This window comes from Lampetra fluviatilis, chromosome 9 (assembly GCF_964198595.1).
Source record: "Lampetra fluviatilis chromosome 9, kcLamFluv1.1, whole genome shotgun sequence".
In the NCBI taxonomy this organism is placed as follows: domain Eukaryota; kingdom Metazoa; phylum Chordata; class Hyperoartia; order Petromyzontiformes; family Petromyzontidae; genus Lampetra; species Lampetra fluviatilis.
In genome coordinates this window covers 696,265-724,257 of record NC_136283.1, presented here as the reverse complement: position 1 = coordinate 724,257, position 27,993 = coordinate 696,265, and the positions used below count along the sequence as shown (strand labels likewise).

The 27,993-nt window shown below is 53.1% G+C and overlaps 3 protein-coding genes across 3 annotated transcripts; 1 reads left to right on the top strand and 2 right to left on the bottom strand.

Annotated features, from left to right (window-relative positions):
* Positions 1-179: 179 nt before the first annotated feature.
* Positions 180-12,599, bottom strand: G3BP2 (G3BP stress granule assembly factor 2). The gene is made up of 13 exons (XM_078859476.1): positions 12,529-12,599; positions 11,103-11,240; positions 8,761-8,842; positions 8,248-8,349; positions 6,437-6,508; positions 5,573-5,663; positions 4,730-4,829; positions 4,285-4,579; positions 3,589-3,699; positions 2,673-2,808; positions 2,046-2,177; positions 1,366-1,490; positions 180-1,031 (listed from the first exon to the last, which is right to left on the bottom strand). Exons 2-13 carry the CDS (start codon positions 11,195-11,197, stop codon positions 729-731), a joined length of 1,644 nt encoding a protein of 547 aa, XP_078715602.1. The 5' UTR covers positions 11,198-11,240; positions 12,529-12,599; the 3' UTR covers positions 180-728.
* A 3,517-nt stretch (positions 12,600-16,116) lies between these two features.
* LOC144934264 (uncharacterized) lies at positions 16,117-24,749 on the top strand. The gene is made up of 5 exons (XM_078859945.1): positions 16,117-16,143; positions 17,263-17,451; positions 21,300-21,627; positions 23,582-23,775; positions 24,156-24,749. Exons 1-5 carry the CDS (start codon positions 16,117-16,119, stop codon positions 24,747-24,749), a joined length of 1,332 nt encoding a protein of 443 aa, XP_078716071.1.
* LOC144934034 (uncharacterized) lies at positions 18,037-21,463 on the bottom strand. Its single transcript, XM_078859395.1, has 2 exons — positions 21,432-21,463; positions 18,037-18,418 (listed from the first exon to the last, which is right to left on the bottom strand). Exon 2 carries the CDS (start codon positions 18,415-18,417, stop codon positions 18,115-18,117), a length of 303 nt encoding a protein of 100 aa, XP_078715521.1. The 5' UTR covers position 18,418; positions 21,432-21,463; the 3' UTR covers positions 18,037-18,114.
* Positions 24,750-27,993: the final 3,244 nt, after the last annotated feature.

The following is a 27,993-nucleotide window of genomic DNA, read 5'->3' as shown; positions in this document are numbered from 1 at the left end:
TGAGACACCAAGCACCCACCCGGACTCCCACACCGGCTCCCCCCCGCCTGCCACCTAACACCACTCGCCAACCCACTCGGAGATGCCACCGCGCCACCGACCAAACCCGCCTTATGTACAAGTTCATCTCAGGCCGATGGTTTCACAGCCACGCAGAGAAGCACTCGCTGGAGGCAACGAGCAATGAACAGTTTAATACGACACAGCGATAGCGGCGAGCGAGAGAGAGAGCGAAACATGCGGCGCTTGCCCACGCCGGCCTACTCAGCGCTGCACGGGCAGGAGCTATTTAACACTGTACATGTCTGTTTAAATATTCAGTTAAGAATGATCATCTCCGAAATTAAAAACAAAACAAAAAATTATAACGACACACCCAAGGAAGCGAGAGAGAGAGATGAGAGCACAGCACCCGGAAGTTGGGAAGGCGGAACCGGGGGTTGGTGGGGGGCCGGCACGTCGAGAGAGGAGGGGGGGGGGGCGAGCAAGAGCGAGAAGACCCGTGGCTCGTTTGCTGGCCAGCAGTGCCGCCAGCGCCGACACGACGCATGGAGAGGCCGTAACGCACTGCGATAAGACAACAGCAGCAAGCCACCCACCACACGAGACTCGAGCTACGCGGTGAACCCTGCGCCCCTGCACGCGGAGCGGGGGCAGACTCCTGCGTGCGGAGGGGTGCGGACGGATGGACGAGCGGATGGGCGGGCGGGCGATCCACGGGGCGACTTCTATCGCCGTTGGGCAGGGAATCGGGGTTCCCCCTGGCCACCCCGCCCCCCGCCACGCGGGAAAAAGCCCCCGGCTCCGGCACCGCCGCCCCTGGGGGACGCGCCGCCCCCCCAGCCTTCGCGGGGTCCCCCGCCGCCACGGGGACCCAGGCCTCCAGGCCCCCCTCCGCCACGGGTCCCACCAGGCCCCCCCCCGCCGCCGCCGCCGCGGCGTCCCTCCAGCGAGCGCCACTCGCCGTCGCGGGCGACGCGAGATTTCTTCTCCTCCACGTTGAGACGAACTTCCCCGCGCAGCAGCACGGGCTGAGCACGCGGACACAACGAGGAAGCAAGGCTCATTCGTCGTCATTAGCCAAAGTCAATCCACTGCTGGATATCTCCCACGGTCTCACGATGCAGCAATTCGTGTAGCTTCCGCACTCGAGCCGATTCCACAGAGCCGACCAGCAGCCACACAGCTCACCCACCTACCAGTCTTGCTCGCCCACCCACTGGCCCAGCTACCCACCCACTCGCCCAGCCACCCACCCACTCGCACAGCTGCCCACCCACTCGCCCAGCTGCACACACACCCAACCAGCCGGCCACCCACTGGCCACCCACCGGCCCACCCACCCTCCCACCGACCCACGCGTACCTTAGAGGCGAGCACGCTCTGCACGGCGTCAGGCTCCTGGAAGATGACAAAGCCGAAGTTGGGAAGCTTGCTGCCGCTGCCGCTGCTCTTGGTGTTGATGCGCAGGTCGACGACGTGTCCAAACGCTGGCGGTGTTAGACGACGGGGGGGGGGGGGCAGACCATGGTGGTGGATATTAAGGATGGACCAGTGGTGCCAATGGTCAGCGCGTCGCACTGCGACTCCGGCAATCCCAAATTATATTCCCGACCATGGCTAGCATCAGTCAGGCGAGCGATTATGCCTACTGACCGTTCACCAACGTGCACTGACCAACATGAAGTATGGTAAAAAAACCTCCATTACCCAGAAAGGGGCTGTGAATTAGGGATGCAGCGATGCATCATGACATCAGTAGGGATAAAATATACCATCAAGCCTCGACACATCTCTGACTAGCCTCAGTCAACGTAACATCTCCATCGACTGTGCTGCACCAACTTATACTGCTGAGTGGACCAGGGGCGGGGGAATTATTAAACTGCCACGCCGGCAGATTGAACCAAACTGCCAAACTTCTGGATTGCGAGTCGAGCGTGATCACGGTTACAGCGCTGTGGCAGCGTCACGTCCCCCACCTCTACTCCCAACCAACGTTAAAAACAGAACTTAAAATTCTCGACTGGGAAAGCGGAGCTCACTCATGAAGAAGTCGCGCAGCTCGGCCTCCTCGATGTCGTGCGGGAGATTCCCCACGAAGATCTGCTGCGAGTCCGGGTAGCGTGCCGTGGTCGGGCGCCGTGGCTCAAACTCCTGATTCCCGTCACCCCCCTCTGCACGCTCGCACAATATATACAAAGACACACGCAGACACACGCGCACACAGACACAAACACATACAACAAGACACATGCAAACACAAAGCACGCTCCATTAGTCTAAATGCAATAATAAGTACATCAATTGCATGTCAGAAGTTAAAAGTGAGAAGTGTATTTCTCGAGTAGAGCCCATTGAGCTAAGAAGCCTTTTTCAAGGGGGACTTGGCTGGCAGACAACATCAGAGCATTCCTCAATTATATTTTAAAAACAAACACATTTAATCATAGCAATTATGATGTCAAATTATATTCACACTTAAATAAGGACAGAGATGGCAGAATGGAGATGCCAGGATACGAAAATAGGTGGCTACCCAACTTTGGGGCAGCCACATCAAGCGCTTTGCATAAACCAGAATTTATGTGAAGCATGGAAAATGCGTGCAAGAATGTATTTTGATGGATGAATCGATATGCATAGTTGTTGCATGGTGATATTGATGTTACCAGGGCGAGGGGTGCGGGGTGGCCCCCCAGCACGGTCCCGTGGGGGCCCACCCCCTCGACCGCGAGAGAGGAGTGGGGGGACAGGTCCAGTCCCTGCCTGCTCGGTCTTCACCTCCACTCTTGGCTGAGACGCTGGCTACACAAGCACAGAGGCGCGCACAAACAGATTCCAACACAGACACACACAAAATATATCAGTCCTTCATTAAATACATAATAGGGGCAAGTGATGTCAAGTGAGTACATTTTTCAATAAAAGGGAAATTTGTGTGTCTGTTCAAAATGTTTAGCATACTTCCCAACATGCAACAAACTTGAAATTTGGCATGTGGGTAGCTTCCAGACTGTCCACAATGCAAAAAGTATAAAAAAAAAATTTTGGGGGGGGGGGGGGGGGCACAATAATGGATATATTTTGCACGGCAAGTGAGCGGCGACGTCACATCTGTGATGTCTCCCGCATGCGGCAGCGTTACGCAGTGTGCCTGCTGACATCACGCATCCCCCGCACCCTCCACGTAGGCCGTGTATTAATCCAAGACAAGAATCAAAGTCTCGGGCGAAGCCGGGTAGTAAAGCTCGTTTTACATAAATAAGCTACAAATAACTCTAAATCCGTTCAAGCCCCCTGTAAATCACATGCCTCGTGTATGGCAACTCGAAACTTCTCCTCCCTTCTCCCCGCCGCCCGTTGTGAAGACACGCTGCCACTCCCTCTCCGTGCAGCAGCAGCAGCGTCGAGGTCCTCATGCAGCCTCACCCTCCTCCTCCCCCATCCTTATTTCTCCTGGCCCTCTGCTCCTGTTTCTCTATTCGGTTCCCATCATTTTCCTCTCATTGCGAATTTGTGTTTAAGGAAACACTCCTTCTTAAGTGAACACTCATTGTTAAGTGAACGCTTGTGTCGGGGCCATGCCTGTAACGGAGCCTGAGGAGCCTTCATCACATAGGGGGTGACTCCTCCGGATGGCGCCCCCACTCCTCCGGGTGGCAGGTTTTTGCTTGTCACCGACGCCCACGAGTTCGTCTGCATACGTGCGCGCAAAAAAAAAACAAGTCATCATCATCGTAATCATCTGCCATGACCTATCCACTGGTGGACGAAGGGCTCCCCAGGCCGTTGTCGTGGTGTGTCTGGCTCGTGCCTACGAGATGGTTTCTTTGCTTCACCTCCGCTGTGGACGTCCTCTCAGGCGTTTCCTGCGTTGGCTACCGCTCCGCCGTTCATCTCGACCACTGCCCTTCACCACGTCGAGGGGATGCGTCCTGCCCAAGCCAACTGAGCCGCCTTAACTCTCAGTGTGATGTCTCTAACTCGCGCGTTCTCCTCTCCATGTGTTCCTCTGTCCATCTCCATGTAATTCCAAGCAAGCAATTCCCATGCACCTTCGTGCACTTTTTAGATTTATTTCCATTATCTTTGTCAATGTCCGTGTTTCCAATCGTACATCAAAGTGGGTAATATCAATCAAGTCTTTATATCTATAGCACCATTTAGTGCAAAGGATGCCATTCAAAGAGCTGTATAAAACATATCAAAATGAATTGCAAATGATTGATTTGACTCAATGAATGGTCGCATCCCCAGCGACAGCGTAGCAGTGGGACCCACCTCGGGCGGCTTGTGGGGGGCTGGTGGGGGCTCGACAGGCTGGCACGGGGAAGGGGGTTTTGCTTCCGGTTTCTCCGGCGTTGTCCCCTCCGTTTCGTCCCTCCAATGGCCTGTGCCGTCCGTATCTAGGCTGTCGGGGACCCTCTCGTCCTCCTCCGGACTGCCCCCTTCCACGTCCCCGTTCCCCTCCACACCGCCCGGGGATTCGGGCTCCGCCCCGGGACCAGCGATGCCACCGCCCGGCGCCGCCTCCAGGTGAGAGGTTAACTCCTCCTGCTCAACGACCTCCGTACTGCTGCTCGCACGCAAACAACATCACCGACAAACATCAACAACTTCACACGCGCACACGCACACATACACCACCGATATCACCACCCCTGTACCATGCACATCACCACCAGCACACGGACATCATCATCTGCAAATCAACATCATCACGCACCTGGACGGAGTTGTGTCCTGAATGAAGGGGGCAGGAGCCGGAGGCTCTGGCTGGATAATCTCTTGCTCCTCCTCACCCTCCTCCACCTCCTCTCCCGACTCTGTTGTTAGCCCACGCACACAAGCACACACTCATCATAATGTGTTTCCACAAAAACAAGGAGCACGGGTACATAGTCAACTTACCCCCACCCTGGTATCCGCTCTCCATGTTTTTCAAATGCAAGTTCGATGAGAATGCAAATTCTGCCAGATGATTTTGCTCCACTTGCTGGCCCAGATTCCAACATCAGAATCCCGACGTCGATATTCAGGCAAAGTGGAAATATTGCCCCTTGGCACTTCTTTTCTAAGTATTCAGACTCCTCACGATGATTGCCAATTTTATGCAAGAGCCCAACTTCTCCTGGAAGGTTTCACTTGTCGGGCTGGCCTGGATGTCCGAATTTGTCCAATGCCAGAATATGCCCAATGCATGATGATCCAAGTGTTCTAGGCAGCTTAAAAAAAAGTTATTTTATATACATAGCAGTAACATGCCCAACTGTGTGCAGGGTGGTGAGTTGCCCAACTCACGTGATAATTGAAGTAACCAGAAAATCATGGTGATGCCACTTTCTTTTTAACCAACTCCGGCTGTCCTTCATCTCAGCTTGCCAGTCAACTCAAGTCAACTCAATTAGTTCATGAACACAAGGTCTGGGGTAGAATCAGGCCGACTCGAGGTGGCCGTCCAAAGAACACGAGGTTCAAAGACACAGCTCCGCATCACACACACACAGCGGCGATGGCAGCGACCGACAAATCCAGACGGGCCCGGGCGGGCGTGAACACCACACGATACCTTCGGCAGCTTCTGTGTCAGAGTCGAGGAACACCTCATCCTGGTAGCGGAACATGTCATTGTGAACGTAGAACTTGTTTGGCACCGATCCCTGTGTGAGATAAGATAAAAAATAGTAAACACTCACCCACACACGCCGATACAAACACACGAGCCTGAGGCCATAAACACTGGGCAGTCATCCAGCACGCGAGTGCAAGCGGCGTGCAAGCGTGCGATGGGCGAGTGGGAGGAGCGAACTTGCCGTGTGAGAGAGGTACGCAAATGGCGTTTGTGTGCCGTGTGGCTATGAGCGAAGATGCATGCGTGTACGGCATATACGCTGCGATTATGGGTGCGAGCGGTAAATGCAGTGTGTTGCGTATGCCATGTACGGGTGGTATGTGTACGTATGTGTTGTGCGTGGCATATATGTGGTGCATACAAGTATGAGGGGTATAGGCAAAGTGTGTGCTGTATATGCTGTGAAGGTGTTTGTGGTATGTACAGAGTGTGTGTCCAATGTACATGCTGCATTTGCGTGCAAGTGGTATTTACTTGGGGTGTGTGTGTGTGTAGTGTTTACCAGAGGTGGGACAAAGTCATTGTTATGCAAGTCCAAGTCGAGTCGCAAGTCATCAAATTCATGACTCGAGTCTGACTCGAGTCCAAGTCACATGACTCGAGTCCACATCTCATAGGTGGGACAAAGTCATTGTTATACAAGTCCAAGTCGAGTCGCAAGTCATCAAATTCATGACTCGAGTCTGACTCGAGTCCAAGTCACATGACTCGAGTCCACACCTCTGGTGTTTACTCTGTGTATGGGTAGGCATGGTGTGTGTGCACTGTGTGTGCTTTGACCGGTGCTCACTGGGAACATACCTCTGGTGCCAGCACGAAGGTCTGCATGAAGCGTCGCATGGGCTGCCCGGCATTGGACAGCTCTCCCATCACCTGCACCATGGATGGATGCAGTCGAGCAGTCATACGAGTAGTGGTTTTACATTACCATAATTTATATTTTGGTGTTTGCACTACACTTCAATGCCTGGAACCAGGCGTGGAAAACCTGCGACTTAATGGCCAAATCTATTTCATACGGCCGACAGCCACATGCAGTCTACAACTTTGAAACATCCCACAAACAATATTTATCCACCACTACGAGTATCTTAGCCATACTCATTTGGTACTCGGGAGGACTATTTTCCGCCTGGAAAAATGCATTACTAATTTTAAGCGTTCTCAGTCACCGAATGTATTTGGAGCTCTGTGCGGTCAATGCTGACAACGCTGCACTATCAAGATTTCGTGTCTACTAATGTGTGGCCCCGACCACATGCATTGGAAAGTCCGGTTCGGCCCTCAGTAAAGGCAAGGTTCCTCAGGCCTGATTCAACCAATATCAACAAAAACTCTTATGGGTGCCCATTTGAACATAAATTTATAATTTAATGAAACATGCCAGTCTTCATTAAAGAGTTTTACAACAGTACCAGTAACTTAAAGAATATGGCATGACGGTGTACCCATACCAGCAGGTGTGGTGACATATGCCACAAATCCAATGCTTTGTAGCAAGAGTTGGTGGATAACACAGATAACCGTGTTCTGTGAGACGACTAACCTGCTGAGGTGCACATTTACCGAGGAGATGGTAGTACAGAAAGTGGGTACATGACGAGTGAGTGTGGACTCCAGTGTTATCTCCTCTCGGTGTGGATTTTTTTTACAATTTAGAAGTCAACTTCTCTACCCAAACACTTCTTAACAAGGAATTAACCAAACATCCCAATCTAGCAGGGCCCTCCTGAACAAGAATCTTGACTCATATTCTTTGGGTCTTTCCTGCCTCAGCAGCTCTCCCGCTATATATTTTTCGCCTGATTTGAATTGCTTGTGTTGCGATCGAAACGTCGTGATATTTCTATTATTTTTCCATCTACGTGGCTTTACCGAAAGACCCAAGGAATATAAATTCCTGCAGCCACAAAAGATGTAAGTCAAAATCTTGACTCAATTTGGCTTTCCTGGATAAATGATACGAATGTATATATATTCAAGAAAAACCTATTATCTTGCTGATAGGCATCTAGGTTGTGTGTCCCAGCCTGCCCAACATGAGTTTAAACCTTCATTAAAGGGAATTTCACTTTTAAGTGACTTTCACGTGTACTCTAGTGAAATCATTAAAAAAAATGTACGAGCTGGATGTCTCACTAGCACAGCCACCGTTGCGCGTTGGTTCGTTTACATTGACATGCTAATCTCTCACAATACAATGGCTACCTCCACAGCTGAGTCGTCGTCGTGGAGGTACATCACCGATCTGACATTTACAATCAAATTACACCTCTAGCCCTGCCCACTTACCCTTGGGCTGAGTCCATCTGAAGCCTAAAAAACTTCGTGTTTCAGCAGCTCTCCCATTGTATTTTCTCCTGCCTTGGTAGCTTTCTCGCTATATTTTTTCACCTGATGACGATCGCTTGTGTTGCGATCGAAACGTTGTGATAATTTTATAATTTTTATATCTACATGGCTTTACCGACAGACCCAAAGAATATAAATCATTTCATGCTAGACTAGTTTGGCATTTGCATTGCAATGATGTCAGAAGCATGTACCCCTCACTCCACGTTCTCCTTGAAACTAGAACTCGGGGCCAAAATCTAGGTATGGCTTCTCCTCACCTGTACCACAACTCCATCCCCGAGCGAGGCGAGAGCGTCGACATGTCGTATCTTGGTGTGACAGTCCCGAAATCCTAGCGACATCACCTTCTTGTGAATTTCCTGCCGAGCACAAAGCCAAAGATCCCCCGTACAGACTTAACACACTGTTGGGTAAAGTTCTGTTAGGGAGCACCTAAGAATGCTGGCACTGTGCACAATGCACCACTGCCTTTGTCTTCCCGGTGCTGAATTTTACAGATTGCACCAGGTTTCTCATTTAAGGCTAAGTCAGGCCTAGTGGAGGCTCAAGACCGGTTTAAATAACTGCTACTGATGTTGGCCAATGCCGGAAATCGAACACAGGTCAATGGGTTGAGAAATGCGCAAATCACTACACTGCTCAACACCGACATAAAAACAACACACACACAAAAAGCAAAGTATGGTGAACACATGTGTGTGTGTGCGTGGATGCCAGAGCCGAGTTGGCATCGCCTGTGTGCTCCCCGGTGGCTGCTGGCGTTTGCTCACCGCTTGCCCAATGACGGCCTCGGCGGGCTGTCCGTTGGCGTCCAGCCCGCCATGTACGTAGGTTGAGTTCTTGCCATAGAACCTTCAACAAAGCGCAACACAACAGCAGCAGTTAAGGCATCTACAGAAAAACCCTCCATGGCAGGGCCTATTTTCAAAGTGGCAACCAATTGTCAATGGTAACCATAGCTCTGTATCAAACACGGTAACCTTTGTAGCTGTTGTTCTGTACCTTGTAACACTACGCCGTATACGTACATAAATGCGCCTTCGATTAGCAGTTGGCTAAGAATGGCGTAAAATAAGTTCAACATACACATATATACATACATGACGGAGCCATATGGTTAATGGTAAATTTAATTAAAATAGGCCCTGCTCCATGGTATTCCAAGAACTGTCACGACTTGAATGGAGATACGATTTAAGCATATATTCCTTTCGTCTCAAGTTTTTTGTCTTGTTTACTCCGTTAGCCTAGATGTAACACCACTCTATTGTTTCAATGTAATTTGGTTAAATCGTAAGAAATAAACTTGATTTGAAGCTTTCGTGACTGCAGAAATTACTCTTTGGTTCTTTCGGTAAAGTCATGGTAAGAAATACATTGGCCCATGCACAATTTGATGCATGTATTGGGAAGGTAAGAAACTATTTAAATTTAGATAGAAGCACTTTATTACATACTTGATTGTTTTTGTATTTTCTTCCAATTACATCCCGATTGTGGTATCAGTCATTTCTTGAGACACAACATTTATTTGGAGTTCTCGCAGAGTAATGCAATCCTCCATAGTAGTGGCAAATGGATATCACAAGAGCTACCTCTGAGATTAATTTAAGCACACTCAAAAGGGGGTTAGTAATTTCCTACCCACTTTGCCACTGTTCATGAGATGACAATAAAACCACCTTTTAAATTCTCAGAGCTGAAACCGATTCCATATAAAGTGCAGATTCAAACGTAATATGTGCACGGGTCACAAGGTTGAGCCACTTGTGAACCCAGTTTAATCACAGGGGGTTGACTGGATTTGAACCCAGGACCAAGTTCAGTGCTTTAACCTCTGAGCCACTGGAATACCTCTTTGCCTATTAGTTTTATTGGGGGCAACACTAAGTAATCATCATCCTAATCATCAACTTAATGGCACCAATTTACAACGCAATTATTAATGCACAACCTCCAAAAAACACAATTTCAGATGTGCCAAGAACCAATTATTTATATTTTTCCAGCTCTGCCGAAGCCCTGAGTGAGTGGTGAAAATTCTACTTTGTTGTGGCAAGGGAAAGTTACGCCATCGGACAAGGACTCTTGCCTTTACAGAAAAGAGTACCAGTTTTATCTAACACCATAGGCAATGATTAAATCCCTGTATGGGATTTTGAACTCGCAACCTACCAATCGTGCGTTCAGGTTCCATAGTTGATTTGCTTTCAATGTCAGAAAATAAAGCGAACCAAACCTAAAAGTCAAATGTTGCAATGCGGAGGTGGAGACAATGTTTGGGGTGCAGCACACTAGTCCTGACACAAACCAACAAGTAATCTTAACTCAACCTCTAACCAACCAGCCATTAAGACTAACCCTAACTCAACCCCTAACCAACACCCCAACAGGAACGGGCCATCTCACCACAACCCTACCCCAAGGACGTCAAGACACTTCATTAAGGAGGGCCCCCTATTAATTTCTGTTTTTAAATTGTTGCTGTTTGCGACGCCAACCGGACGGACCACGCAAACAACGGTCTGTATTCAGGACGCATGGCTGAGGCAGCTCTCTCCTACACCGAAGGAACAATTAAGCATAGCCCACAGTACCACTGATGCTGTAACATCAGAAAATTGTACACCACTGCCTGCTTCAATCATTCACATTTCATATATTCACGAGGCTGAAACCGTGTCAGTTTCAGTCTATGGGTATCTATGTAAATGTGAATCGTCATGCGAGTTCAACCCAAACCACAGAGCACACGAGTTCTAGCTTCAATCATTCATGTCTACGGGTCTATTAATTGCGATGAGAATATATCTTAAACCATAGGCAATATAGTAATGCCAATGCACAAATCCATCCTTTCCTGGCACAAAATCAGACGTAGTATTTACCAGGCTACTCCTGAAGCCATCCACTGGCTCATCCATCAACCTCGACATGAACACACAAACAATGCCGCTCAACTCCCTGTAAAACAATAGTAGAACAAAAACCCTGGACGGACCACACACATGCACACACTTCTGATGAGCACACTTCTGACAAATTCACCACAGCTGTCACGGGACTCGGCTTCCGCAGGGTGCCGAACTCTGCTGGACGGCTGGGCGCGCACCTGTGCAGGTAGTCGGGCGCCTGGTTGAGCAGGGTGTAGTACTGCCGCACGAACTCCCGCCCAACCAACTGCGGACTTGGCCTCTCCATCACCATCTCTCGTCTCGCGTGCACAGCCGCTCACAGGAACTGTCGCGCACTTGGGGCGAGGGGGAATAAATAAAAACATCACTCTCAAATGCATATTCAAGATCCGCATACGCCAACTACGGAATGTCTTCTCGTATCGTCACCTCTGATGTTCACGTCCAATTTTCCCTTCTCTACCGTTCCAAAATAACTGCCCGACCCCTCGTTAACTGCCTCCACCACCGGCCGCGTGCTCCCCTCACCCTCAGCGGCTGCGAGATCCGCCTCGCGTCTTCGCGCATTTCCCCTCCACATCCCTAACCATAATTTTATCTCGGCTGCGGAGATAAATCGCTGCCTCCATCTCCCCGATCTCCCCCAGCTAAATCCTAAATCATATTCCTGTCTCGTTCCCTCCTATTGTCACAAGGTCCCCTCTCATTCAACTCCCTCGGTCATTATAGCCCCCATATCTCCTTTGCTATTGATCATCTCCCAACATCTCCCGTCGGTCATTCCATATCTCCACGTTTCTGACATCGTCACTGCCGTCTTCTTTCGCAACCATCATCTCCTTGTCCCCGCATCCTCCCTTTAACTGTGCACGTAGTCCCAATCTGTCCATCTCGAGTCACCCCTTTCTCCCCCCATCATCTTCGAGTCCGTCGCAACTGCCCATGTTTTGTCGTATCCCTCCATCTGCATCACCTCTCCATACCATAAATCCATTTTCCTCTGCAATTAGAATCTAGAATTCCTCCAGCGTTATCACGTCCCAAACGCAACGTCCCCTCTCCATCTCCTCCCGCTCGTGCCGTCTCCCCACCAGCCACCCTATCCCGGTCTCTCGACATCTCAGCCACGTTTCTCTCACCCCTCCTCCATCTGCATGCTCCCCAATCCCCGGCAGCGCATCCCTCGCCTCTGCCATCTCCCGCTAGTCGCCCCGTCCTCCCCGACGGCCCCGCGAGTCGATAGCGCTGCGGACATCTCCCCACCGCGCCGCCTTCCCTCGCGTCCGAGCGGCAACCGCGCCATCTCTAGGCCCCGCGGTAGGCCTCGCCAAACCCCGCTCTCGCATAACGACCCCGCGCCGCCGTCCACGGCGCGGGGTCCGGTGGCGCCTCCAGCCGAGACCGGGGGGCCCGAGCGCCTCGCCCATGCGCGATAGGCCGCGCCGCGCCTGCGGGTTCGCGGCTCCCGCCTCGCGCTTCGGTCCGTTTCACGGTGCCGCGGCCACGGCTCGGGAAACGCGCAAGGGGGTTGCCCGGAGGGGGAAAAAAAACGACCCCGAGTTGGGAGCGAGGGGAACGCGGCGAGCGACGAGGGTAACGCGGGGAACGCGGGAATCGCCTCACCGAGCGGGGCCGAGTTGCGGCAACAGCGGCGGCGGCGGCACAAAGCGGCGGGACGCATGCGCAGAACGGCCCAGGCCGGGCACCCGTGGGGCCAAGCCCGGGAAACCCCGTGCAGCACAGGTGTGTGGGGGGCGGGGGTCAGGAGATGGGCTGGGGTGAAGGGAGGGGCGCGAAGGGCCTCAACGCAGAGAAACAGGGAATTGGTTTGGAGAGATGATTTATTTACATAACATATCAATAACATAATGTATCTATCTATTTGGTTATTTGGTGCATACGTACAAATAACAAAAAAGCTCAACACATTCATCAATAACACCGTGGCCTTAACATTTAATTTCTAATAAGTGACGTTTCGGGCAATGGCCCTTCTTCAGCGCACATAAAGAGAGAGGCCAGCAGAGAGAATAGATACGAGAACGTGACATTTTGCCTGCTGCTATACAGAAAATGTGTAATAGTCCAGGGCATGCATCGTTGGACAAGGCTCGACTTCGTTGAGTCTCATCAGCAGCTGTGCCTTGCTGACCCAATGGACATCTGTGAATCGGAATCCTCCTGCAATCTAAATAAAGATTCTGATTCTGACCATCTTTTTCACGCACTCATCTGTCATCCGTGGTTATATTTATTTACACAGTAGCTGCAAGTCGAGCCAAAGTGTCACTGTAGCCACCCCTGAGCCTGAGATGGAAATTCCACGTTCCTCTGGTGATAAAGTCTCGCGAAGAGACAGTGGTTATGATACTGACGGTTGTAGGGCTTTGTGGCTGGTGCCACATCAATGCATATAACATGGGATAAATAATAAAAACAAATCACACAATCCGGCTGCGTATACAAAATCCTATCCTCTAAGGCGAAATTTCTAAAACATTTAATTATTTACTACTGTATGATTGATTATATGTGATTAACCAGGAAAGTCTCGATCAGTTTCAACTCTTTTTCAGAAGGGCTTTGATAAGTTTTAATTTTATTTCAGTAGGGGGCGATATTGCCACGCGTGATCCCCACCAAAGTTGCCTGCAGGTCACTTCTCAGCATCGCGATGCTTGGCCAATACCGGTGACGTTGTAGGTTGGGTTTTTTAGCTATGGAAGGAAATCGTTGAATAATTATTAAAGCAGGCAAAATGTCTGCTTCACATATCCGTCTCTCTACATAAAATAAAGTATTTTTTTACACAACCCAACAGCGGCGAAGTCTGTAATTGCAGCAGCATTGATTCAATCCAAGCAAACTATGGGCCGGTTTGAACAACATACAGTGTCTCATCAGCGGCCAGGCTTGCCTGAATCAACGCTGGTGACTGCCAATGTGACTGGCAAGGACCCTCTCTCTCTTGACGATACAGGTCCTACTGGTAATACTAAAACATTATACAACTTCATAAATAATATTTACCGTAGCTGCGGAGAGTATAAATAACACAATAAATAAGCTGGCAATGTATTCTTCATAGTTACATATCAGAAACAGCATAATTAAGAATAGGGAACCTATTTTTCCACTTAGCCACGCCTGTATATTTGGAGTTTGCATGTTCTCTCCGTGGCTGCTATAAATGTCCACATGATGAAGAACAACTTCGTTGAGCTAGCATTTGTGGCCAGGTCGCTTATGAAAAAAATCTATATAGCTCAGTGGACCTTACCTGGTAAAATAAAAAATAGTAGTAGTACAATTAGAGACCGAAGTATTAACCAGGGCAGCCTGCCGGATTCCAACCCGCGAACCTCTTGTAACAAACGACCTATCGATTGCTTTTATGGTCACGTTGATGCTTTTTATGTTTGCTTGCCTAAGCCGGAGCAGCTGACAGCTGCACAGACTCGTACCACTGGAGCTGTCCGCTGGTTATAAAGGTCATGTGTGTGAGTGCACACGTGTGTGGGTGTGTGGCCATGTGTGTGAGTACACACGTGTGTTGGTTGTGTGGCCTTTATAGGTGCCCACGAACAGCATCTACCCCAAAAGTCTGTTAAGGCTACAGGAGGGAGGGGGGCGTCTTTGTGTTTGTCATTGCCTCTTTGTGTTTGTCATTGCCTCTTTGTGTTTGTCATTGCCTCTTTGTGTTTGTCATTGCCTCTTTGTGTTTGTCATTGCCTCTTTGTGTTTGTCATTGCCTTTCCGTGTGTGTGTGTGCATGTTTAGGAAGGAGCGAATGCGCCGTGGGTCGTTAGGGCACTGCCCTTTGAACCCAGATCCGGAGTTCGATTCCCGTTCACGGCCAATAACAGTGACGGATATCTGAACCGATTCTGTATCAAGTCAAGTCAGTTTCATTTTTCTTTACATACGTGATGCCTTTCTGGCACAAATCTGCCACTCAAAGCGCCATCACATAAATACTCAACAGAACATGAGAACATTCTAAATAATTAGGAAATATTTATGTAATACAACTTATAGTTGTTTAAATAATTAAAAATAAAATAAAGCTTTGAGTCAGTTGTATGCAAGTGCAAAGAGATGTGTTGTTGTTGCTGAGTGGTGACTGACTGTCGTGGTGATGGAGTCGAGTGTGTGGATTGCGTCGGAGAGGTTGTTCCAGATGTGTGGTGCTGTGCTTCCTCTAAGTCGACTCAGCCTCAAATGAGTATGCTTTGGTGGGGGTGTAAGCAGCTGAGCCCCATTTTTGATGGCTCAACGCCTTTCCCTCTTAAACGTTATTACAGTCGACCTTTTTGTATGCACACTGTCTACAATAGTCGGAGGATGTGGGGCAAATCCGAACATCAGTACAACGAAGCGATGAGCGTTGCAGCCTTGCCTCATTCACATGGCAGTGAGATCTGAAGATCGTGCCATTACCAATTCTGCTTATGGTTGAACGTTTGTTTAACGTTTGTTTCATATGGACTGTGTCAAACCAATCCAGTAACTAAGCAGGCTCACCACCAGCGCGTTGCCGTGAAGCATTGCGCTGGGAGTGTTTGGAGGCGGGGAGGAGGCGGGGGTCTGCAGCAGCGGTGCCCACGCACACCGCGCTCTGCGCTCCAATCCGGTTGATCTCAACGGGCTCCGCGATGATCCACCAGAGCGCCGTGAACCAACAAGGCCTCTCCAGTACCGCTTTAGAGTACACACGTACAGTCAGCGCGCCATCTGTTGGTGCGCGTTATTGTGTTTGCGATGTTGGAATTCTTCGTTCACGGGTGTGTAGGATTTGCCATCCGCTGGGAACCAATATTGTTGTACTGTATGGTTATGTTCGTGTTTGTTCTGATTCGTCGTGAGATCTACAACAACGTCTTTTGCGATACACGTCTTGGCCATCGCTGGTGTAGGGCGCGTGTTTAGTTTAAAATCATGGATAGGGCCGAGGGCTACCTAGGGTTCGTGGTGGGGTTAAGGTCGGGTATTAGGAATTCGATTTAGGGTGACGGTGGGAAACTGCTGCCCCTTCACTGGGTGGACCAGAGGTCACTTAAAGGGTTCTAGGAGGTAGCTCTGTGATACCCACATTCGCGGCCCGTTCCCTAACACAAACGACGACGATGCACTGCTCTGCGAGCTTTCTGAATCGGTTATTTGTCTTTTGGCATGACTCCGATAACGGATTTGCAAAAAAAAAACCCGAACATGCTCGAGGAAGGGTTAAGGGTGAAGGTGAGAGGGCAGATTGTGTTAGCTCACGCGGGGTGCTGGTTGTGTCACACACAGACACGAGTGTATCATTGACCTCAGCAGTGATCAATCCACTGCTAGACGAATGCTTCCTTCCCAAAAGCGTCGCCGTGGTTCAGTAAGTATCTGCTTGGGCAGTGCGCGTTGATGGAAGGGAATGATGGCCGCGGATCTAGACGAACGACGGAGTCGCAGCCCAAAGAGGGAACGCATGACCCGGGGACTCGTCCCCTGCAGAGATGGAGCGACGAAATGCATTCGTATGCAGGACCAGACTGATTTAATTCGTATAAATGAATACGCGATCTGAGCATCAAATTAGCTCTCACCTCGTATAGGAAACGAACCTACGCATGCACGGATCGCTGGGGAGAAGAATTACGAATGAAGCTTCCAACTCGTGTGTGAGCCTAGGCGGCAGCTCTAAGATGAAAACCATCTTAAAGCCATCAGACCACTACCCTGTAGATAATTAGAAACTCGTCGGGCAGAAAAGCGCGTGCACCCTTGAGTCACGTGCCGTGCAAATCCGTGCTTGGGAAAGGCCGAGCTTGCGGGCAGAGCAGCACCCGTTGCTGTCCGCACATCACGTGATGTGTACTGCTGTGCCCACATCACGTGATGTGTACTGCTGTCCCCACATCACGTGCTGTCCCCACATCACGTGATGTGTACTGCTGTCCGCACATCACGTGATGTGTACTGCTGTATCCACATCACGTGATGTGTACTGCTGTATCCACATCACGTGATGTGTACTGCTGTGCCCACATCACGTGATGTGTACTGCTGTCCCCACATCACGTGATGTGTACTGCTGTCCCCACATCACGTGCTGTCCGCACATCACGTGATGTGTACTGCTGTCCCCACATCACGTGATGTGTACTGCTGTCCGCACATCACGTGATGTGTACTGCTGTATCCACATCACGTGATGTGTACTGCTGTGCCCACATCACGTGATGTGTACTGCTGTCCCCACATCACGTGATGTGTACTGTTGTCCCCACATCACGTGCTGTCCCCACATCACGTGATGTGTACTGCTGTCCGCACCGCTCGTAAGTTCTGCCGTCTGCTTTGTTTGTCTCTGCTCAGCCGACTCGGCCGATCTGCAATGGCGGCGGGTGGCGAGGGACACGACGGGCGACTCTGCGCGGCGCGGGTCAAAGTACCCGGGGGGTGTCGACGGCGGTGGAGCGGCCCCTCCTCCCATCCCCCGCTGGCTCCGCGTTTACAGCCGCTCGAAGGTTCACGACGGCTGACGAAGCGACCTGGCACGAGACGGTAACCGGGGGCGGGGGGGAGGGGCCCCAGCGGTGCAGGGGATGGGTAGGGAACGAGTGAAGCAGAGACGGAGGGGTGCAGGGAGGGAGTGCACGAGGGAGGGAGGCACGGAGGGAGGGTGAATGAGTGAAGGAGGGAGGGTGAATGAGTGAAGGAGGGACGGAGGGGTGCAGGGAGGGAGTGTACGAGGGAGGGTGAATGAGTGAAGGAGGGAGGGAGGGAAGGTGAACGAGTGAAGGAGGGAGGGAGGGATTGAGCGTGTAAGGAGGAGGGAGAGATGGAGGAAAGGGTGGACGGAGGGATGGAGGGAGGGGGCTAGAATGAGACAGGGTGGAGGGAACGCGTGATGGAGAGAGGGAGGATGGCATAGGGAGAGAGGATACAGGGAGGAGAAAAGGATGGAGGAGATGGAGGACGTCATGTGGGGGGAGGAGGTGGTAAGCGGTGGTGTTTGTGGCGAGAGGCAGGGGCAGGTAGAGGGGTGGAGAGTGGGAGCAAGTCAATGAGTAAAGGTGGGAGGGAGCTATGAAGAGGAGGGAGGGAGGCCCGGCTTCGGTCTGGTAGCGGGAAGTCATCGTCTCGCACGGAGGGTTTTTCAGAGATGGCACGGGCGAGGGGGGTGGGTGGCTGGGTGGGGGTGTGCCCCGGTCCGTAACGGGCACGTCACGGGTGGGCCTCGTGAAACACAAAACACGCGGAGCCGGGCGAGACGACGCCGAGTGGCGGAGTGGCGAACACTCGGGCCCCGAGATGACGGGAGGAGCGAGGCTGGACGTGGGGCCGCCCAGGTGACGCGGCACGAGCGGCCATGCGGTGGTGGCTGCGGCTGTCGGCCCACGGGCCGGGCCCGGCCGCGGCGCGCGTCCTCGCCGCGGCTTTGCACGCCACGTGCGGCACGGCGTGCGCCTTCTTCTCGCGCGTGCTCATCACGCAGTACCACTTCGTGTTCCCCACCTTCATCGCCATCCTGGAGGTGGGCAAACACAGACCAGTATGCCCCGTATCGCCTTAAGGGACGCTTGGGGCAAGTGCTGTTGGCGAGTAGCACCTATGAAGACCCGCACGGCACACGAGGGGGTGGGTGGCCAGCACCATGCCCGGCCGCCTTTGTCTCCCGAGTGGTGATGTGTACACATCGCACCAGGTACTCATGTGAGGCTCCAGGACCGGTTCAGATAATCGTCACTGGTGTTGGCCGTGAGCGGTAATCGAACTCGGGCCACCGGGTTCGTAGCGCAGCGGCACGACCGCTCCCCACACAACGTACAAAGACGATGACCCCCTACATAGCCTCGCCAACAGCAAGTGCTGTTCGCGAGAACCTATTGTGTACGACAGTAGGAATCTGGGACCGCTTACCCTCGCTGACTTGTTCTAGCTTATAATTAACTTCGCTCAGTCTCAATGTTAACCTCTCTCCCTCTACAATCAGATTAAGCACACGCGTAGCAAGCATCGGCGCCTACTGCCTTAGCAAAACTTGGCAGAACCCTTCTGAAAGAGTCATGGGACTCAGCGAGGCCTTCATCTGTAAAATAAATATAAGCATAAAGATGATAATAATACTACACCTTGGCTATGTTTAAGGATAACCGGCATCGCGTAATCCTCTGGGCACTTCCTCTGTTGATATTTGCTGAAAAAAACATCTTAGACGAAATGGGGCTTGTCCTATGTTTAAGTATGCTCTATGAGAAAGGGACATTGCCCGAAATGTCGCATATGATATATTTATTTTTCGTTTATTGACGAATGTGCTGAGAATTTATTTTGTCATTTTGACGAAGGATGTCCATGTGTGGGGACGGTGGGGGGGTGTTGACTTAGCCCATCATCCCTCCCTCCGTGGGTCGATACAACGATTACCCGCTGACGGTCAGCTGAGAGCTCCCCTCTCTCCCCCCTCACTCGCTCCTCTCCTCTGTCTCTACCACGTTTACCAACCCAACCCATTCTGTCTGTTCCACTCCGTGTGGCTGCTTTCGCACTCAAGTTACACTTCCCTTATGGCACTGCGGATGGAGAAGTCGGTTAATTTCTCGTAGCCCGTGGTCTATGCGCCGACACCGGCATGGCTTTGTCTGTTGAGTTTTGTTTCACTCGCAGTGAACGTCACGCAGAGAAGTCGGGCTTGGGCAGAACGGTTGGCTACGTTCAACATGCATTATTATTTATAAAAATATGTAAATGAGAAACACAATCTTTATTTATACGATAAGATATGAATCGATTTTTCACAGATGTCCAGTACACATCCACTGAGCCAGACAAAACTTTCGGAACAGGTTGAACATTAGAACGAAACAAAGTACTAATCTATTGCGTAACATGCCCGTGAAAAGTAACCTTTGCACGGGAAATATGACTTGAGAGCAGCCACCAGGGGTGGCTCATGGCTCCAGGCAGTAGCTTCATCATCAACGCTTTCTCCATAGACTCACACAGAGACCCCAGACTCACACAGCGACTCGCAGACTCACACAGAGACCCACAGACTCACACAGAGACCCACAGACTCACACACAGACCCGCAGGCTCACACAGAGCCTCGTCATTGATGTTAGTCGTGGCCGGGAACCGAACCTAGATGCACGCACCACTAAGTTACAACTCCTGTCTTCCACACACACATGTCTATACATTAACAGATGCACCCAGTTATATACAAGACAAATATCCCCTGTATAGCCTTAACCGACTTTTGGGGCAAGTGCTGTTAGCGAGCACCTATGAAGGCCGGCACAGCACACGAGGGGGTGGGTGGGCGGTCAACACCACGCCCGACCCTCTTTGTATTCCCAGTGGCGAAGTTTTTTTTAGGCTGAGTCTACCTAGGGGAGGCCCAGGACCGGTTCAGATAATCATCACTGGTTTTAGATGTGAGCGGGTCGCCGGGTTCGTAGCGCAACACACTAACCGTTACACTACCGCTCAGTAACACGCACAGTCACAGGCATGCGCAGTCACACAGTCAGGCACATAGTCACACACAATCACAGTCAGGCACATAGTCACACACAATCACACAGTCAGGCACATAGTCACACACAGTCACACACACAGATACACAGTCACACACAGTCACACAGTCAGGCACACAGTCACACACCGTCACACACACAGTCACACACACAGTCACGTACTCAGACGGACCCTGCACTGCATGAGACTCTGGACCGTGCCCATTTCTCCCCGCCCCTCTCCCCCCTCTCTGCTTGCTCCTCTCCATCTCACTTTCTAATCATCCGTCTCCTCCCTCTCTCCACCCCTCTTCTAAACCATCTCTGTGTTCCCACTCTCACCTCGCTCTCCCGTTGGCCCTGCCTCTCCCCTCTCTCGCTCCTGCCTCTGTCTCTCCCTCATCCAATGTCTCCCCCCTCTCCCCTCTCCCGTTCACCCTCCGGCTCCTCTCCGCCTGCCCCTCTCTTTCTCTCTCCCCCTTTCGGCACTCATCTTCTATATTCTCCCTCCCCCCTCTCGTCTTTATCACCCCCCACCTCACGGCCCCATCCTCTCCCCCGCCTTCCCCTTCCACGTCTCCCCCCTTCACTTAGCCCTCCCTCCTTCCCTTCTCACCACTCCCCTCCTCCGCCTTACCCCCTCTCCCATCTCACTCCTTCATCTCCCCCTTCCCTCTCTCCCCACTGCTCCCTCCCCCTCGTCTCCACCTCCAACATCCTCCAACATCTTCAGCCCTGACACTCCTCCTCTCTCATCACCTATCTCACCTTGGTGTCCGCCCCTCTGCACCTCCCCGCTCCCCCACCCTACCTCGCCTACCCCTCCGCGCCCCCCACGTGCACTCGGCCTACTCCTCCACTGCACGCTGCCCGCCGCTGCGCCCACAGACGCTGCTCCTGCACGGCGTGCTGGCGGCGCTCGGCGGGGCGCGCCTCGTGCGCCTCGAGCCCCCCTCGTGGGGGGCGGCGGACGCCGTGGCGCTCCCCGCCGTGTGCCGCGGCTTCCACCACGTGACGTACCTGTGGACGCTGAGCGCCCTGGGGCCCCCCGCCAGCGTCCTGCTGCCCCGCCTGGCCCCCCTCGTCTGCCTCCTCCTGCTGCTGCTGCTGCCGCTGCTAGGGGGGTGCGACGGCGGCGCGACGCGCGGGAGGTCGGGCCCGGCCCCCCACGAGCTCCTCAGTGCCCTGCTCGCCACGGCCGGCGCCCTGCTCTGCGGTACGGGGCTAAGCACCCTGCACCACCACCACCACCACTCAGCGCCCGCCCAGCAGTGAGGCTTAGACACCCATCACAGGGAACCTTGGGGCTGTTACCCAGCACGCAGCACCTATACGGTCAGACGCCCTGCACTCGTGATAACGGAATGCCAATTGTCAGATTGCCCATGGGCACGCGCGCGCGTGTATGCGTACAGTTGGTAGGAGTGGACAGGACGCGTCATCTGTGTGCCGTGTAGCGGCCGGCGTGCTGCACCACGACCGCACCGGGTCACCCGAGTTCATTTCCCCTTCACGGCGAGTGATGTCTGAACCGGTCTCTGGCCTTGCCTAGGTCGACTTAGCCTTAAATGAGTACCTGGGGCAGTGTGTAATCATCAGCACTGGGGAGACAAAGGCGTCTGGTGCTACTGGTGGCCACCCACTCCCGCGTGTGCCGTGCCGGCCTTCAAAGGTGCTACTCACTACCAGCACTTGCCCCCACAGCCTATTAAGGCTACACGGGGGCTGTATTTGTCTTTGTGTACATGTAGGGCGGGGGGTGTCTACGTGAGCGATTTGAGTGTGGGGCGCGGTGAGGGCGGTGCCTCGGTCTAATCCTGGTGACCTGGGTTCAATTCCTGGCCGTGGTGCAGAGATTATCAAAATTGCCTGAACCTTAGTCTTTGGCATGTCCTTGACCCTGTACACACCACGAGGAGAAACACAGGCGGTCGGGGTTATGGTGCACTGGCCACACGCGCCCCTGGCGGTGGTGGCTATGCACGTGGCCTGTAATCCAGCACTGTGGAGGAGGCGAGGGTTGGTGGATCAAACACAGATGGTGTAAAACTCCCTCCTTCCCGTGGGTGTCGTGGAGGAGCCATACCCTGGCTCGCCAGGAGACGGCGCACGTGCGGGTGTTCTCCGCTTTTCTCCGGGTGCTCCAGTTAATTAGCCGACAAAACCTTTATATATAGAGGACTGCAGAGCTTTGGGGGAAAATTGGTTCCAGCTCAGCACCTGATTGCTGCCTTCCCACTCGTCGGTGGTGCCTCCTCCTGGCGCCTCTTCGTGGTCCTCTCTCTTCAAGAGTGAGCAGCCACCTTGCGGCGGTGCTGGATTACAATTGTAGATCATTCTTCACGTTTACTTATTACTCAGGGACAACTTAAAACGGGGGTTAGAGTACACGTGACAATAATTACTGAATTGTGACTACACGTAGCAATCAGTCCCTCACGACAGGCAGACGAATGTAAAGTTGCAGGCCGGGTTCTGAGTCACCTTCTGGCCACAGTGACAGCTGCCACTAGGGGTGCCCTGTCAAATGTTGAGATGGGATGGACAGCGCCCGGAGATGCCCCGGCGTACAGGAGGGTGCGCCGTCACACCCACGCCCTGACCAACGTTCACGAGCTTGGTGGCCGGCTGGCCCAGCGGTCCGAGCAGCAAGCCGGCACTGCTGACTCCTGGGCTCCATTCCAGTTCCAACACGGGAGGTCCTGAGGCTCTTTTGGTAGCCTGGCCTGCCCGGCTTGGTTGTCGACGGCCATGCAAAGCGGTTTGTTAATGTGAACCCATTGGGTTCATGCTGCGATTCTGGGACTTATGATAATGTTTCAATCAGCTGAGAGCTCAAGAGGCCAGAATGGGTCTCATTTGCAAGAGCGACCTGGGGCATTGGTCTGCCAGTAAAGAGCATTGATTGCTATGTAGTCCCAAATGAGTGAATTGCAGGACATTTTCTACATTTGGCAAATGACAGCGCAACGAAGTGGCTTATCACGTGGAAATTGTATCGCAGCCAAACACTCTAAACGCATGTTGATTCTAAATGCGGAGGGAAAAACCGGAGCACCCAGAGAAAAATCCACGCCAGCCACCGCGGCGCCCCACGATCGGCGCAATGTCACGCGGCGCAAGCGCTCAGCCGGCTGACCGGGGTCGGGGGTGGCGCTGTGCCGCGTCAGGCCACGAGCGGCTGGCACTGGAGTCGTGGGAGGCGTGGCTGCGGGCCCTGCCGGCGCTGCTGTCCCGCGGGCTCTTCCTGTGGCACGTCGAGCGGCTGTTTGCGGAGGCACCGCGCCCCGCCGTGCAGACCCTGTACCTGCTCAACTTGGGCAGCATGCCCTTCCTGCTGGGCCTCCTGCTGCTCCACCCACAGGTGAGACAGAGACACCCCGCGTGGCCTTCACCGGGCTATCGGGGCGAGTGCTGTTGGTGAGCACCTGTGAAGGCCGGCACAGCGCACGAGCGGGGGTGGTATGGTCAGCACCATGCCTGGCCGCCTTTAAGCACCAGACAATCTCCACTTATCCACACTCCTAATCTATCGCTAACCCCAACCGATTCCTAATCATATCCTACCCCGAACCTTTTCTATCCCGAACGTACCCCTAACCCTAACCTATCCCTAACATTAACCTATTCGCCCCCTTGTTCCCATATATTGTTTTTGCAAGCCCATTAACCCTTTTACCTGGACACAGCCATTACCGGCTGCCACAGCATTTTCACGGCAGGATCTGTTCTCTCCCTGCCCAGGAGGCGCTGGGCGCCGCTCGCGGGGGCAGCTGGGACAGCCTCATCTTCCTGGGCTTCCTGGCGCTCACGCTCACGCTCGGCTGCCTCTCGCAGTTCCTCACGCTGCTCTGTGTGCGCCTCAACTCCGGGCTGGGCACGGCGCTCCTCGACAACACCGCGGCCGGAGACTGGGCTGCTCTGCTGGCGCTGCCCGGCGCCGGCTCCGGCGTCGGCGCCGTCGCCGCGCGGACGGCGTGGCGGGGCAGGGCCCGGCTGGTGCTGGGCCTGTGCCTGGACGTGGCCGGGCTGGCCGTGTTCGCTCACCGCCTCCTCCGGGACTGCACGGCGCGTGCCGGCGCGTGCTTCGGCCAGAAGTGCGTCGGCTCGGCGGACGGCGGAGACGGCGGAGACGGCGGCGATGGCAGCGTTGGGGTGCGCGCGGGGACCCCGGGAGCCGCCGTCCAGGACCCCCTCCGCAGAACCCCCGGTGGTGCGCAGGCCGTGGCGAGGGCTCCACTCCAGTGGCTGCGGGGGTTGCGCGGTTGGGGGGGCAAGACCGGTGCCGGCGCGGTGCCAGCGGATGAGCGCGCGGTCTGCGCGGTGCACGTGGAATGAGTGCGGCGAGAGGGACGGCGACGCAGAGGAGGCCGGGTGGCTCATATGTTAGAGAGCTAGGGATCGATTACAGGTTTCAGCTGCCTGTGATCATGCCAGGTTCTCAAGCGCAAGGAGTTGAAGGGACTCAGCCCGGTCACCAATGACTGCGCACGAAAAAAAACATCACGTTCAATTTGATTCTGCACTCAATTTGGTTAAATTCCACGTCTGAGAATTAAATGTATCGCTTTGACCGTCATGTGATGAAAGTTACATTCTCATGGCCGAGCGGTTTGGAAAGTGCTGTCCTCTACTGCGCTAGATCGGGGGTCACTTGAAGGAAGCTCAGAGGTAGCGCTGTGATATCCGCGTTGGCAGAGATGAGACAAAATATATCCACAAACGTATTGTTCTCACGTTACAACTGCACCGTTGAGGCTCTGTGAACTTGAAACTCTGCGGTAATGACAATTAGCTCATGAGCCAGATCAGAAGTTGGTACTATCTAAGGTATCACCGATTTATTTACATGGCCAATACGAGTGAATTGCTCGATAACCCAGCTCATATGAAGCGGTTATCGCATAATTCACCATTGTAGGTCACATCAAGAAGTCGGGATCACTAAGCGTTACCCCACCTCGGATGGTACCGACAAAGTGAAACATCTCTTGTGGGCTTATGGACTAGATGGAGAGTTGCAAGAGACATTCAGGGATGCTGTGATAACCAAAACTCCCATGCAACGAATCTGGCTCTCGCACACGGCATCCTGCTCGGGGCTGACTTTCAGCCGGGTATCTGACCGCTTCAGCAACCAGTCCACACGCCGTTTCCGCTCCGGTGTTACCAGCAAGCCGGACAACACGAAGTGAGGAATTAAGCCCTCATCCCTTTCCTGATGCCCTCCAGAGGGCCTCTGTTGAACCCCCTCCAGCCCCTTCCGCCAGCAGTGGCGCGGGCGAGCAATTGCAGGGCTGCGCCTTTGCCTGTGTACCCGTCGACGTAGGGGGGTTCGAGACGAGCCTTCCCCCAGCGTTGTTGGCCGAGCGCTCCGCGATGACAGCCGCGAGTCTGTTTTACACCCGGCGCGTGGCTGGGGTTGGTAGATTACGCGAGGAGTGGGAGTTGCATCACACCAGATGCGACATTTCCTGTTTTGCACTGCATTTTTTTTTCCTGTAAATTATGACAATTAAATGAAAATAACAACTGATCTACAGTCATTTGTCAATCTACTGCTAGATGAAGGCCATACTTCCCCACGCTGGTTTAGTGCTGGCTAGGGGAGGAGGGGCAGGAGGCCCAGGACTGGTCAAGGCGACATCTCTCTCTCGCCACTGGTGGTGTTATCTGTGGTCACAAATTCAACTCAGGTGGCCGGGTTTATAGTGCAACGTTTGTTTTACAGGAGGCTGTAGCCTTCATGCGTGGGCGTTCAGGGGTAAGGTGCGTCGGGAATAAAGCCGCAAAGTCGTTGCTTCTGCGAAATAGCGCAGTGGGTAGCGAGGATTCTGAAGACTTACAGCCCAGTTACGAGGTCAATGCAATTATCTTCTCACGCTACTGCTGGCTGCAGGCCCTCCACTGGGAGCTCTAGAGATAAACCCTCCAGACGGTTACTTGGCCTACTCTTCCACACTGGTCAGACGTCTTGGAAGAGTGGGAGTACCCACACTTTACCCCACCGCCACACGCAACCTGCCGATCAACGAATTGTGTGTGAACAAAAGTGGAAGTGGGGGGGGGCATTTGTGAAACTTCCCTCCGCTGTTTCAACTGCCGCGCCTCGAGAGTGACACGGAGACCTCCTGGGTTGCAAGCCCAGGGTGCTGACCATTACACCACGCCAGCCACCCCATCAGTGATGGGTTGATGAGGAAGATGATGACGAGCATAGATATTGGATGGGGAGGGTGCAAAGTTGAGGCTCGCTAGCTAGTTACACCACTGACAGCACCCCTCCCTACATTCTCTTACCAGTGTGAACGATGTCTGTAATCTGCGTGCGTGCTCGACCTCTCTGTGTCTCAATGTAATTCCAACTGAGCGGCGAGCATCTCTTCAGATCGTGGGCCCTTGGGCAGGACGCGTCACGGCTAAAGGCGCCGATCGCCCGTCGTCAAGAATAATGTCGTCGGAGTGGCAGTCAAGACAGGAGGGGACACGCCAGTGAGGACGTCCTCAGAGAAAGGCGCAGCAACGAAAACAAACACATCTTTGTGGGCCAGGCGCTGCGTGGATTTTCACATCGCATGATCGATCGGCAGCTTGGGGAGGCGGCCGTCCAGCAGTGGATCGATCATGGTTGATAACGATGGTGATTCTTATTGAACCCCACTCACCAATCTCTCCCCGGTGACCCTGACGCCAACCATCACCCTCTCTCCCCATACATAACCACAACACGCGTGGCGCCCTATCCCCCTCAAAGACAAAGATCCCCCGTGTAGCCTTAACAGGCTGTTGGGGCAAGTACTGTTCGCGAGCAGCAGCTATGAATGCCGGCACGGCACACGAAGGGGTGGGAAGCCAATACCACGCCCGGCCGCCTTTGTCTTCCCCAAGTGCTGATGTTTCCACACAACAGCAGGTAATCTTTTGAGGCTGAGTCGACCTGGTGGTGTGAGCGGGGCTCAATGCAAGTTTTTACCCATCCCATCAGCCACAGTAAACGACGTATTTGGTGACGCGGCCGCTTTGGTAATGGTGCACCAACAACATTCGTCAATAACACTGCGGCCTTATAAGAACTAACATTTAATAGGCGACGTTTTGGGCAATGGCCCTTCTTCGTAGCACCTCCGATTAACTCCCGCACCTCAGATTAGCACTGTTGGTTATGTACGGTGCGCAAGAAGTTATCCATACATACATAGCACGTGACTTTGCATTCGCTGTTAATTGGCGGCATGCCTTCAATCCCCACGGCAGCCACTAGAGGGCGATGTTAATTGGCGGCCTTCAATCCCCACGGCAGCCACGAGAGGGCGATGTTAATTGGCGGCCTTCAATCCCTACGGCAGCCACTAGAGGGCGCTGTTAATTGGCGGCCTTCAATCCCCACGGCAGCCACGAGAGGGCGATGTTAATTGGCGGCCTTCAATCCCCACGGCAGCCACGAGAGGGCGATGTTAATTGGCGGCCTTCAATCCCCACGGCAGCCACGAGAGGGCGATGTTAATTGGCGGCCTTCAATCCCCACGGCAGCCACGAGAGGGCGATGTTAATTGGCGGCCTTCAATCCCCACGGCAGCCACGA